At 54.1% G+C, this 12330-nt stretch overlaps 1 protein-coding gene across 4 annotated transcripts in view; it reads right to left on the bottom strand.

Moving 5' to 3' along the window:
• ATG2A (autophagy related 2A) overlaps positions 1–8417 on the bottom strand; it is a 38016-nt gene extending 29599 nt beyond the window's left edge. For 3 of the 4 annotated variants that reach the window (XM_073351929.1, XM_073351931.1, XM_073351932.1), the window contains exons 1-4: positions 8137–8417; positions 2043–2205; positions 864–1010; positions 13–115 (exon numbers count right to left, since the gene is read on the bottom strand). In XM_073351929.1, coding sequence (XP_073208030.1) covers positions 13–115; positions 864–1010; positions 2043–2205; positions 8137–8307 — 584 coding nt within the window. In that variant the 5' untranslated portion in view covers positions 8308–8417. The remainder of the gene's footprint in view (positions 1–12; positions 116–863; positions 1011–2042; positions 2206–8136) is intronic. The other variant, XM_073351930.1, reaches the window with a different exon arrangement.
• Positions 8418–12330: the final 3913 nt, after the last annotated feature.

The following is a 12330-nucleotide window of genomic DNA, read 5'->3' as shown; positions in this document are numbered from 1 at the left end:
AACCCCCGTTACCTTTTAATATGCACCTCCAAGGCCACCCCAGTCTGAGAGCTGCTGGGTATGTGCTCTACCCGAACAATGGTGTCCAGGAACGTCACCTTGATCCTCCGCAGCACTGGGCACGGGATGCCAGAGAGAACCAGAGATGTTAAGGGACCATCTCACAGTGATTACCTCTGTTTCCATCTGTAGCTCTCAATATGCTTTAGAGGAGGGCAGTATTGTTATCCCCATTTTACAGATGGGGAAATGGAGGCACAGTGGCGGACCTGGGAATAAAATCCAAGTCTCCCAAATTCCTACTCCAGTGGTCTATCCACTAGTTCACACTATCTCCCACCCCAGGAATCCCTGCACTAAGCCTCTCTCCTCTGTCCCATATTGGTTCTTATGAAGTGCGGGTTATCTGGGCCTTCAGCCACACAACTGACACCTGCCACAATCTCTCTCCATCCGCTCCCCTTGGGGAGCTTGGGGGTGCAGTAGAGTGGTATGTTTTGGGAGCATTTTGTTTATCTTCCACCCCTATGTACATGCTACCCTGAGTTTATACCAGACAAGAGAAGTTGTTTACCACTGAGATTAGTGGTTAGACTGGGAGCCAGGACTCCTGGGTTCTATTCCCTGCTCTTGGACAGAAGTGGGGTCTGTGTGGGTTAGAGCAATGGAGGCTTGGAAACAGAAACCAAGAGCCCAATCTCCAACTCTGGGAGTGGACTGGGTTCCAGCAGGTTAGAGCAGTGGTAGAACTAGGAGTCAGGACTCCTCTGTTCCATTCCTGGGTCTCCACCTGGCCCTTGGTTCCCTAGCTGCAATCCGATTCCCCCTGCCCCCCATCCTACAAGATCCCAGGGGAGACTCACCGGTCTCAATGGTCTGGGCGAACATCTCAAGGCCCTCAAGAGGCTGTGGGGGCTCCTCAGGCTGGTCCTTCAGACACTCCTGGGCCAGCTGCATGCTCGTGGTCATGCATGATGACCAGCTCTGAGATTCTGTTCCTGGGGCGGCTGCTGGAATGGAGGGGCACTTCATTACTGAGAGGCAATGAACCCTGAAGGCACTGCCAGCCCCATCCACCAAAGGCAGGGCAGGCACACACTCACCACCCACTTCAGAGAACAAAACAGAGGCACAGAACAGGAAAGGGACTTGGGCAGAGGCAGGACCCAAGCCCCAGGCCACCCTAGCCACTAGGCCTTGGTTTCCACACCTAATATTGGGAATAATCCTTCCTCTGTCTTGAGCAAGGACGGTCTCTCACTAGGTCTGTGCAGTACCCAGCACCAGTGGGCCTGGTCTCAGGCCTGGAGGGGTCTGTACAGCACCTGGCAGTGAAGAGGGAGGGGCTCATACTCTCACCCTGGGCAGGGGGAGGGGAGAAATGTCTGTAAGAGCAATTTTAAGAGCCCCTATTAATTATTTATTCCTACTGGAGCATTTTCTGCTAGCATCCAAATGACCCTCCAGAAGCAGCCACCCGCTCCTGGAATCCCAGCTGGTGAGGTCAGTCCCCACCCTGGAGCCCTCACGTCAGGAGCAGCCCATTGCCATATGGTGCGCTAGCAGAGATCCCCATCGAGGCCTGGCTGGGATGGGGGCAGGATCCTCAAGACTTTGTTAAAACCACCTCTCCTGCAGGTAGCAGGGCAAAACACACATGTTGGGGGGGAGGGAGGGAGAAACAGTAATTAGCTAATAGGGACCCCACTTCACATGATTGGCTGGCTGAGATCTTTGACCATCACCAGGGCTTATGGGAAATGTGGAAGCAGGATGAGAGATGCCGAGCACCTCTTCATTGCAGGGAGGAAGAGCAGCAAATTAAGACACCAGCCATCAGTGCCGGCTACCAGCACTCCCTGGGCCAGGCCTGCCCCTGGGACCACACACCCTGAGAACTCAGGCTCCGCAGCTGGAGCTAAAGGAACACCACCACTAATGGGCTTGGGGAGCAGGGACTAGCCAGAGTGCAGGCTGTTGTGGCCATGTCCCTACGCTAGGGAGAGGCTGGGAGCAGCTCCACCCCTCGGCCCCACACTCACCACTGCGATACTTGGGCCGGCACGTGATCTGCAGCCCTGTCACCTCCACGGTGCAGTTCTCGGTCACCAGTGCCGACCAGGGGATGGTAACTGCGATGCTGTTGATGAAGCCATCCACAATCTCCAGTGGGGCGCTCACTGACTCCAGGAGCTCGTTCACCGACTGCAGGGAGAACAGAGGAACATTCAGACAGAGACCACTCACCTGGGACAGAGATGCAGCCACCTCTGGGGTGGGGCAAGGGGGCTGTTTATACCAGGATACCTCGCCCAGCACTGGGACGCAGCTACCTCTGGGGTGGGGCGTGGAAGCCAGCAGATATTCCCTGCACTGTCACATAGGGTTATTTGACCAAAGACAGCAGAGAAAGTGGATGTCAGTTTTCAGAGCCGCTTTCAGCTGAGAGCTTCATGGAGCTCAAATCTATTTAACCTCCAGGTCCTAAACTGATTGTGTCAGGATTCAAACTGGCAGCATCTCTGAGCCAAGGGATTTCCAGCTTGTTGCTAAGAACACTAAGCCATCCCCCTCCTGCCCCTTCAAACCTTCCCCAGTGAAGGACTGAGGGGTTACGCATCGCACCAAGTATTAAGCAACTTTACTACCTACTATTCTCTGGAGAGGTAAACTGAGGCAGGGAGCCTGGGGTCACACAGCAAGCCAGGGCAGAGATAGGAATAAAACCCAGGAGTCCTGACTACCAGCAGCCACTAGACTCTCCTCCCAGAGCCAGGGATAGGGCCCAGGAGTCCTAGCTTGCAGTTTGCTACCTTTTCGGGAACAGGGAGCCGACTCAGCACTGCATTCCCCACTCTTCCAAGCAGAGGCAGCTCACAGCTTCCCAGTGTCTGGAACAGCCAGATTCCATTTCAGGACCCATTGTTAACTTCAGTGATGGGCGGTTAAGTGTGTGAATCCAACTGGCCTGTCCACATTCCAGCAGGGCTGGTTACAAATACCCTGGGCACTTCAGGCTGCACTTCCTGTCCTAGGCTAACATGCCTTGTAATGCCCCACTCCAGAACTGGCTGCATGTCACCAGCCGATTCTTGCATGCTGCACTCTTATCTGGGAATCCTCCCTCTGATGGCAGATGACATGGATTGTTGTTCTAAAATCTACTCTGGTGACAAGGGCTGGGGAGGTCAGGTGACTTGGTTGCAAAACCATTTCAGCAGAGGAAGTAGCAGGCTGTCCGGACAGGGTTTCCAGCTAGTTAATTGTAGGCCTCATAGAAATGCTAAGTATTAAGGCTATTGGATTATTCTAACAATAACACTTGGAATCCCAACTCAGATCAGAGGCCCTCCTCATCAGGCCAGAGGCTACACAGCCCTGCCCCCCACTAAGATCAGGGCCCCTATGGGGCCAGACATTGCACAAAACAAGATCAGGGTCCCCCATCGTACCAGGCACCACACAGACCAAGATCAGGGTCCCCCAGCACTGCACAGCCCCTCCAACCCAAATCAGAGGCCCCCCATTGGGCTGGAAGCCACACAGACCAAGACCAGGGTCCCCCAATCACACCAGTCCCCACGCTGACAGTGATGGCCAGTCCCTGACCTGATGTGCTTCCAGTCAAAACAGACAATGGATGGGAGTCGCAACTGAGCCACAGAGAGACAAGACTTGCCACAGATCAGTGGCAGAGCTAGGAATAGAACCCAAATGTCCTTCCTCCCAGCCCAGTGCCCCAGACACTAGACCAGAGGTGAGCCACAGCTGGCCCATAGGACCATCCTGCCCGGCCCCTGGGCTCCCAGCTGGGGAGGCTCGCCTCCGGCCCCTCCCTCGCTGTCCCCCCTTCCCCGCAGCCATGCCGCCGTGCGGGCAGCACAGCTTGCACCTGCCCACCTCCCAGGCTTTCAAATAAGCCTGTCCTGCCGCTCAGAGCAGCAAGGTAAGGGGCTGGGGGGAGGGGGAGGTGGGTTAAGGGGTAGTCGGTTCCGGGGGTTAGTCGGGGGTGGAGGTTTGGCGGTCAGGAGACAGGGAGCAGGGGGGGTTGGATGGGGGTGGGGTCCTGGGGGGGGCAGTTAGGGATGGGGGGTCCCGGGAGGGGCGGTCAGGGGACAGGGAGTGGGGGGGTTGGATGGGGGTGTGGATAGGGGTTGGAGTAGTCACGGGTCAGGGGGGTTGGAGGGGTGCAGTCAGGGGGCAGGAAGTGGAAGGGGCGGATAAGGGCCGGGGGCTAGGCTGTTTCGGGGGCACAGCCTTCCCTACCCAGCCCTCCATACCGTTTCACAACCCCGATGTGGCCCTTGGGCCAAAAAGTTTGCCCACCCCTGCACTAGACCATATTGCCACCATGTGTCACATACACAGCTCAATAGGAGCAGAACGAGGCAACCAGTCCAGAGGCAGCCAGCCTGGAACAGCTTCCTGGAAAGCCAAGAATAGGGAGGGTGATTGAGACATGGCAGGGAGGAGAGGGGGAACCGTGGGACCCAGTAGTGGTGGTGGGGACATACAGAAGGATAGTCCCAACGCGCCAGGGGAACATCAGTCTAACAGGTGTACAGTGACTGTGGCTGCTAATTATAACCCGCTCATGAAGGGCAGCAGCCCTGTTCCCCAGCAGGTAAGGACAACAACTGCCTCGGTGCAAGGGGCGGGACTCACTGGCAGCAGGATTATGGGCTGGCCGGCCCAAAATGTCAACATCCCACACCGCCACCCCCGGGCCTGTCAAGGAAACTACGGCAGGGCTGGGCCAGTGCAGAGAACAAGAAAACCCTGAGGGGATCTAGTGGGTTAGAGCAGGGGGGCTGGGAGTCAGGTCTAGCAGTTGGGGCTGGGAGCCAGGACTCCTGGGTTCAATCCCAGCTTTCCCGCTAACTCAGTGTGTGCCCTTAGGAGGTACAGCCCCTGTGCCTCAGTTTCCCAATCAGAGACAATGCCTCCCCTCTCCACGCCTCCTCCTCCTCCCACAGGGAAGCTCTGTGCCTGTTTTGAAGCCAGGCATGACAGTCAGGAAACCCTGAGTCACAGAGCAGATTAATGAGCAGCTCCCAGGCTGGCGTGAGCCCAGGGCATTCATCAGCCCTGGGGTCTGATCGCTCACCTACCCACACTCCCTCCTACCCCCCTTGGCATTTTCTGTATCCATGGCATACCATCAATACATACATGCAGAGCAGCCTCACCTGTGGTGCTAGGCTAACCCCAGCAACCAGCTAGGCACTACCAAGAGTAACTGGCATTACCAAGCCACCGGCAATATCGCACCACCACCTAAGGGCCTCCCAGCACCAGCGAGCACAAGCAGGGTAATCAAGGCACAGAGAGGGGAAGGGCAAAGGTCACAAAGGAAGGGCAAAGGTCACAGAGGGCACCACTTCAGAGCCAGGAGTTCTGGCTCCCAGCCCTCCCCTGTTGTAAACTATTAGACACCCCCCCCACCCCTCCTAGAGCTGGAGAGAGAACCCAGAAGTCCTGGCTCTTTGCCCCGCTCTGACCCTCTAGACCCCACTCCCCCATTTTGATACTGACATCAGAAATATCTCCCCCCCCCAATTGCTACAGACAGCAGTGGGGTTCAGTTCCTCACTCTGCCACAGAGCCCCCGTGCAAGCTTGGGCCATCACTGCCATTGCTCTGTGCCTCTGTTTACCCATCTGTAAAATGTCCCACCTCCATCTCAATTAAGAGCACCTGATACAATAACGGGGGGCTCAAGATGACCAATGACCCCACAGGCAGCAGCCAGGAAAGTTCCTAGTAGCCCGGGGGAGAGGCAGAGGTATACACATACAGAGGAAACAGACACCCAAGAGCCATCTACTGCCAGAATCCAATTCCCAAAGTTTAGATCAGAACCAGACCTCAGCCAGCAGGGATGTGTCACACAAAAGCACCACCCCGTAGTGCCAGGGACACTTGCAGCGAGTGGGGGGCTCAGGAGGCAGCACTTGTCCCTCCCAGTCAGTGCTAAACCCAATGTCATAGTCCCAGGGTGGTGTTAGGGGGCTCCTGTGCTTCAGCAAGTGGGGTGGGGACTCAGCAGGGGGTGCTTTCCCCTCTGCAAGAGCTCAAAGGTGAGTCACAGCACTGGTGTCCTTCCCGCATGCCTGCAAGCGGCTAAACCGGGGTTCTCAAACTGGGGGTTGGGACGCCCCAGGGGGCTGTAAGGTTATTACCTGCAGGGTCACAAGCTGTCAGCCTCCACCCCAAACCCCGCTTTGCCTCCAGCATTTATAATGGTGTTAAATATATAAACAAGTGTTTTTAATTTATTATGGGGGGGTCGCACTCAGAGGCTTGCTACATGAAAGGGGTCACCAGTACAAAAGTTTGAGAACCACTAAGCTAAACTCATCCCTCAGCCCCCTAGGCTCTTCTCTCCCCCCATCCCCCGCTATTCTGTTGATGTCCCTCATTTCCAACCCACAGCCTCACTGAGTGGCTCCACTTTGATTCTTCCTCCCAACCCGCTCCACCCCCTTTGCCCCCCTCCCCCCTGAAGAGCAACACACCCAGGCCCCATGCAGCTTCCTTGTCCCCTCATTCCCTTCACAGTGGGGCACTGGAAGCCGGGCCCTGACACTCACCAAAACACAATGCTGGGCTATTATTTGGGACCTGGTGACATACCCATGACTCAGGGACACACCCCACTTCCCCAAGACTCTACACCTGGGGTGACAGCAAGGTTATTAACCCAGCAGCTACAGCGGCCCCTCCCTCAACCCAAGGTAGGCAGAAGGCAAGGAAGGGTAGACCAGCTCCAAGGGAGGTGGAGAAACTGAGGCACAGTACTCCTGCTAATATAAACCAGGGGAAGAAATGTAGGGGTGGGCTAAGTGGGTGAATGGCTCAGATACAAGCACACACCCCACATGGGGTAACACTATAGAGTTGGGCTCCCCAGGAGTGGGGGTGAAACTTCTAGCATTAGCTCCATACCAGCCTAGTCAGGGGTAGGAGACAGAGCACTGGACTAGGAGAGGGTGTCTGTCTGTCCAGCCCTATCCTGGTTGTCTCATATCAGCCAGGAGACTGGCCAGATAGGCTCAATGGTACTTCACCTCCAGCAAATGAAATCCACAAGGAATAGGTCATGGAAATATACTGACATCAGCACTCTAGGGACCTGTCCTAGCACATGGGGTGGGAGTTTAAGGATTAATCAGGTATTTCCCAACCCCAACTCCTTCATGAGGCCACTTCCCAAGTGGTTTACCCTCCTCCCTCCCTCCTACCCAAACACACAATGTAGTTACTGCTCTATATGCTGGGTATTTTATAGACATGACCCTGAGCATGGAGTACTGTTAGGGTAGGTGGGAGGCAGTGAAACACACAAGGGGTAGCATCCCATCCTGAAGCTAGCTCTTCCTGGTGGGATCAGTCACTGTCACTAATTGCACCCACTCTCTCTTCCCATTCGCCACTCTGTTCTCTGGCCCTGCATACACCTGGTTCCTACCCCATCCCCTTCTCACCCACAGAGCCATGCTGCCCTGTGTTTGAGTACTGGCCTGCTAAACCCAGGGTTATGAGTTCCATCCTTGAGAGGGCCATTTAGAAAGCTGGGGCAAAAATTGGGGATTGGTCCTGCTTTGAGCAGGGGGTTGGACTAGATGATCTCCTGAGGTCCCTTCCAACCCTGATATTCTATGATTCTGTATATCCAGGCAGATGCCTCTCAAGGTCCTTGCTCCTCCTCCCTGAGCCCCATCCCAGGCCCCCAACCCTATGCATCAGGGAATAGGGCTCCCATCTGGGCTCCCAACATCACCTGGTTCTCCCCTCTTCCCCTCCAGCTCCAAGCTACAGATCTAAGCCCATGCCACCTCCAGCGCCTCAGCACAGATTCCAGCCCCACCCCAGCCAACCTCCCCACCCCCCCGCATCCTGTTTCCCCTTTAGCTCACCCTGTCCTTCTCCAAGGCCCCACAGCGTCCTGGACCCCAGCTACGGACCCACAGCCAGAGAACTGCCCAGACCCTGACCCACACAACGAGGTCGATGTTCCCCAGCCCCTTGATACCAATCCCTGCCACACCCATCCAGCCCCCTGGGCGCCCCCAGTCCCGGCCATGGCGAGGTGGCTGACCCGCGGCGCCCCCGGCCCCCGCCCCGGCCGCTCACCCAGATGTCGAGGTGAATGTCCCGCAGCGCCCCGGCGCCCTGGTACAGGTCCAGGCTGAGCTGCTCCAGGCTCAGCCGCTCCTCCAGGTAGTGGCCCAGGTAGTGCTGCAGCAGGTAGCGGCAGGCCCGCTTCTTGATGGAGCTGGACCAGGGGAAGAACCAGCGGGACATGGCTGGGTGAGGGACGGGGGCCTGGGGGCGGCTCTTCCCGGGCCGGGGTGCGCCCTCCCCGCCGCAACTTCACTCTGCCCCCCTCCCCCCCCGCGCCTCCGCGGCCGGCTTGTTTTCCCCCAGCACTGGCCCGCTGGCAGGGCAGGCCCCGCGCTGGTTGGCTGGGAGAATGTGGACCGCCCCTCTCGCTCTGTTCTGATTGGCTCCTCGGGGAAGCGCCACAAAGCGTCCCATGCCGGTATGAAATAGAGTCCAGAGACCGGGACTGCGTGTGCGCAAGTGTTTGCCGCTGTAAAGGGGCTCGGACCGTGCATGCGTCCCACTGACCAGAGCAACAAATGGACGCTCCGGCCGCTAAATAGGTCCCGAAGCCTCCTTACTACGCATGGGCGCAGTGGGCTGAGCTAGAAAGCGGCACGCCTAGTTCCAGATAGGTGCCACCCAGCGACCCCGCCGCGCATGCGGGGAGTGGCTAATACCAGGAAGTGGAGTGAAATCGTTCCTTAGGGCCCCATTTTACAGACAGGGAAGGAAGGCAGAGGCTAAGTGATTTGCCCAAGGTCACATGCAAATAAATAGCAGAGACTAGACTTGGGCATGGGTCTTTTGAGTCCCAAACATGCAGCCTAGCCACTGGCTCATCAGCCAAGAGCCCCAGATAATACCATGCCTGGAAGGGGACATGGTGAGGGATGGGAAAGGTTGAATTAAACATTGGCTGGGACTTAACAAGATGCAATAAGGTTGTGCTCTCAGTGGTGTGATGCCATCATTCTCTGTGGTGATGTCACTGTGCTCCTTTGTGGTGTCATTTCACCTCTGTATGATGCCATAATAAAATGGGGCCCAGCCAGGGCCATGCCTGTAGCACATAACAGTTCAGTCTCCCCAGGACTGAAATGCTTTAGCTGTGATGTTAACTAAAATATTTGAGCTTAATATAGGGGTAGCTGGGTGAAATTCTCTGGCCTGTGACATAGAGGAAGTCAGACTACATAATCTAATGGTCCCTTCTAGCCTTAAACTGTGAAACTATTAAACCAACCAGAAACTCCAGCTGGAAGGAGCAAAAGCAGCCAAAACAAGGACCTTTGGACAGCCAGAGAACTGCCCACAGTTTTGGTTGGACTTTCTCTGCCATGTGCTGATTGGCTGTTTGCTCTAACCCTCTACCTCCCTCACACTCTCTTCATCCTGCTTAACTCTACACCTGTCTCTCTTACCCTCTCCTCCCCTGCCCTGTCCCCCTCATCATCCTTTTCTACATCTTTCTTCCCATTTAGCCTCTCCGATCCGAGATAAACCCTCCCCACCCCCAAAAATCATTAAACTAACATGCTATTTGCTGCCACCATATAGATTGCTCTGCCTGTGTAGGATACCCCTTCCCCCAAGCTATGTCTGTCTGATCTATTGCGATTGTAAGATCACAGAGGCAGAGTCTCCCTGCTACGCTGTGTTTGTGCAGGGCTTAGCACAATGGGGTACCATTCTTGGCTGGTCCTTAGGCACTACCATACTAAACTTGATGAACAACCACTATAACAGTGCTGCATCGTAACATCACTGTGTTACATTGTGATATCATAGCACTGTATTTTGATGTCATAGTGCAGCATTGTGATGTCATTGCATTGCCCTTGTGATGTTCTAGTACTATATTATGTCACTGTGTAAGACTGTGATACCTTCATGCTAGCTGTATTGTGATGTTAGTGTGCTCCCTCATGATGTTACAGTGCTGTTCTGTGATGTCACTGTGTCACAGTCTGATATCACATTCCGATTAGCTGTGTTGTGATGTCAAGGTGCTGCATCGTGTGGTTACAATGCCATTGCACCCCAGGAAAATGTCAACAACTGGCATGGATAAAAGCCAGTAAGGCATTGTCAGAACTTCACCCAATTGCACTAGAATGTCCTCCCGGTGGTGGTGCAGAAATGCCACCCTGGCAGCACATGCAATGTAGCACAGCAGTGCAAGCTGGTGTCCATACGCTGCTGCAGCATCGAGCTCAACAACATCATGGCAACCCAGGCAGCAGCATGGCACATGGAGGGGATGCTGTGGCATCTTATGGTCTCCCCAAATTCTCCTGGCAGCTGCCAAAACCCCACAAACCAAATCTTCCACAAGGAAAGCAGGAAGATTGTGGAGAATCCACGATGGACAGCAGCTTCAGCTGTGGTTAGACAATTCCTTTCCTATACTTGTTCTGTGTTTGTACAGCTCCTAGCACAATTGGGGCCTGGTCCGTGATTGCAACTCCTAGTGCTACTTCAGTACAGAGAACAAATAACAATAGTGTGACATTCTATACCTTGGGGGAGCGTACTGAAGTCCCTATATTCCTCATTTTCATATAATCATGATCTTACATATAAAGCATGCCTGGTAAGGTATCAGGGGAAAGGTTATGATCTGCTGAAAGTCATTTCTCTATCCATATATGCGTATCATTAATGCATATGAAGTTATAAGAATTTTGTTGTACGGTGGTCACTAAAACATGCTGTAAATTGGGGAATCAGCCAGATATTAGCTCCCCAGAGGCAACAGGTGAAGTGTCAAACAACCCATCAACATCCATAGTCCAGCAAGGGAACTACAATGCACTGATTCACCTGCATGAGGCCACACTAGGGGAATTGCTCAACCTTGCTTGGAGAGACTCAGCAATGTCCCCCTGACATGCCTGGACATGTGCTCCCCAAGCACATGGACTGAGGGTATAAAACAGACAGAGTGGACACATACTGGGCCCTTCTCCTGCCGCCCCCTTCGCTTCAAGCAACTAAGACACTGAGAAGAAGACAAGACTCCAACAGAGGAGATTGGCCCAGGTTTAAGGAACAAATCTATATTTTAAGGACTGCAATATCCAGGGTGAGAAAAACTGCTTAATCTAGATGTTGCCCAATCTAATAGGGTTGAGAGTTTAGACTGCATGTTTATATTTTATTTTATTTTGGTAACCACTCTTTTTGCCTTAATACCACTTAAAATCTATCTTTGTAGTTAATAAATGTGTTTGTTCTACCTGAAGCAGTGTGTTCGGTTTGAAATGTGTCAGAGACTCCCCTTGGGATAACAAGCCTGGTACATATCCATTTCTTTGTTAAATTGATGAACTCATATAAGCTTGGGGTGTCCAGCGGGCATAACTGGACACTGCAAGACGGAGGTTCCTAGGGTTGTGTCTGGGACCGGAGATATTGGCTAGTGTCATTCGATTGCACAATCCCAGGAGCAGCTGACATGCCAGAGGCTGTGCGTGAACAGCCCAGGAGAGGGGGTTCTCACAGCAGAGCAGGGTAAGGCTGGCTCCCAAAGTCAAGGATTGGAGTGACCTAGCAGATCACTGGTCCGGATAACACCAGAGGGGAATGTCACAAATACAGTAGTCATCTTATTTTCTAACCATAATCTTATTTTCCACCTGTCTCCAACAGGCAACTCCGCAGGCTCCTCAGCAATCACAAAATCAGTGCCCACAAGGGAACAATGAATTCCAACATTTCAGGGACTGTTCTAGGTCTTAGTGGGCAGCACCCTCTGGATCATGGGGAAATTCGGAAAACCAGAAGAGCCCAGTTTCCACTTCAGTAAGGCCAATTTGGTGCAGCAGGCAGAGGAAGCTCTGTAGAGCCACCTACTGCTGCTTAGGAAAATCACAGGCAGTAATATGATGCTGTTCTCTCTCATCAGGTGTACAGCTTGGCCTCCACCAGCTATGAAATAATAATGTACAGCACCTAGCACAACGGAGCCCTGGCCCGTGAGTGGGGCTCCTCGGCACAGCTGAAATGCAAATCCCAAATACCAGTGCGAACTTCTGAACACCCACACCTGCTGTGAGAGTTTGTGAGCTGTGACCGAGTGATCAAAGGCCATCAGCACTGAATGGCTGTCTCTTGGGGAAACAATCAGGTAGCTACTGGCAGGGCCAAAGGGAATCGCTCTCCCCAGAAGCCTGAACACATGGCTGCACTTGATCCAAAGGGGCAGAGACTGTGCTTCTC

Source organism: Lepidochelys kempii, chromosome 7 (assembly GCF_965140265.1).
Source record: "Lepidochelys kempii isolate rLepKem1 chromosome 7, rLepKem1.hap2, whole genome shotgun sequence".
NCBI lineage: Eukaryota > Metazoa > Chordata > Testudines > Cheloniidae > Lepidochelys > Lepidochelys kempii.
The sequence above is the reverse complement of the archived record's forward strand: the minus strand, read 5'-3'. Positions and strand labels throughout refer to the sequence as shown.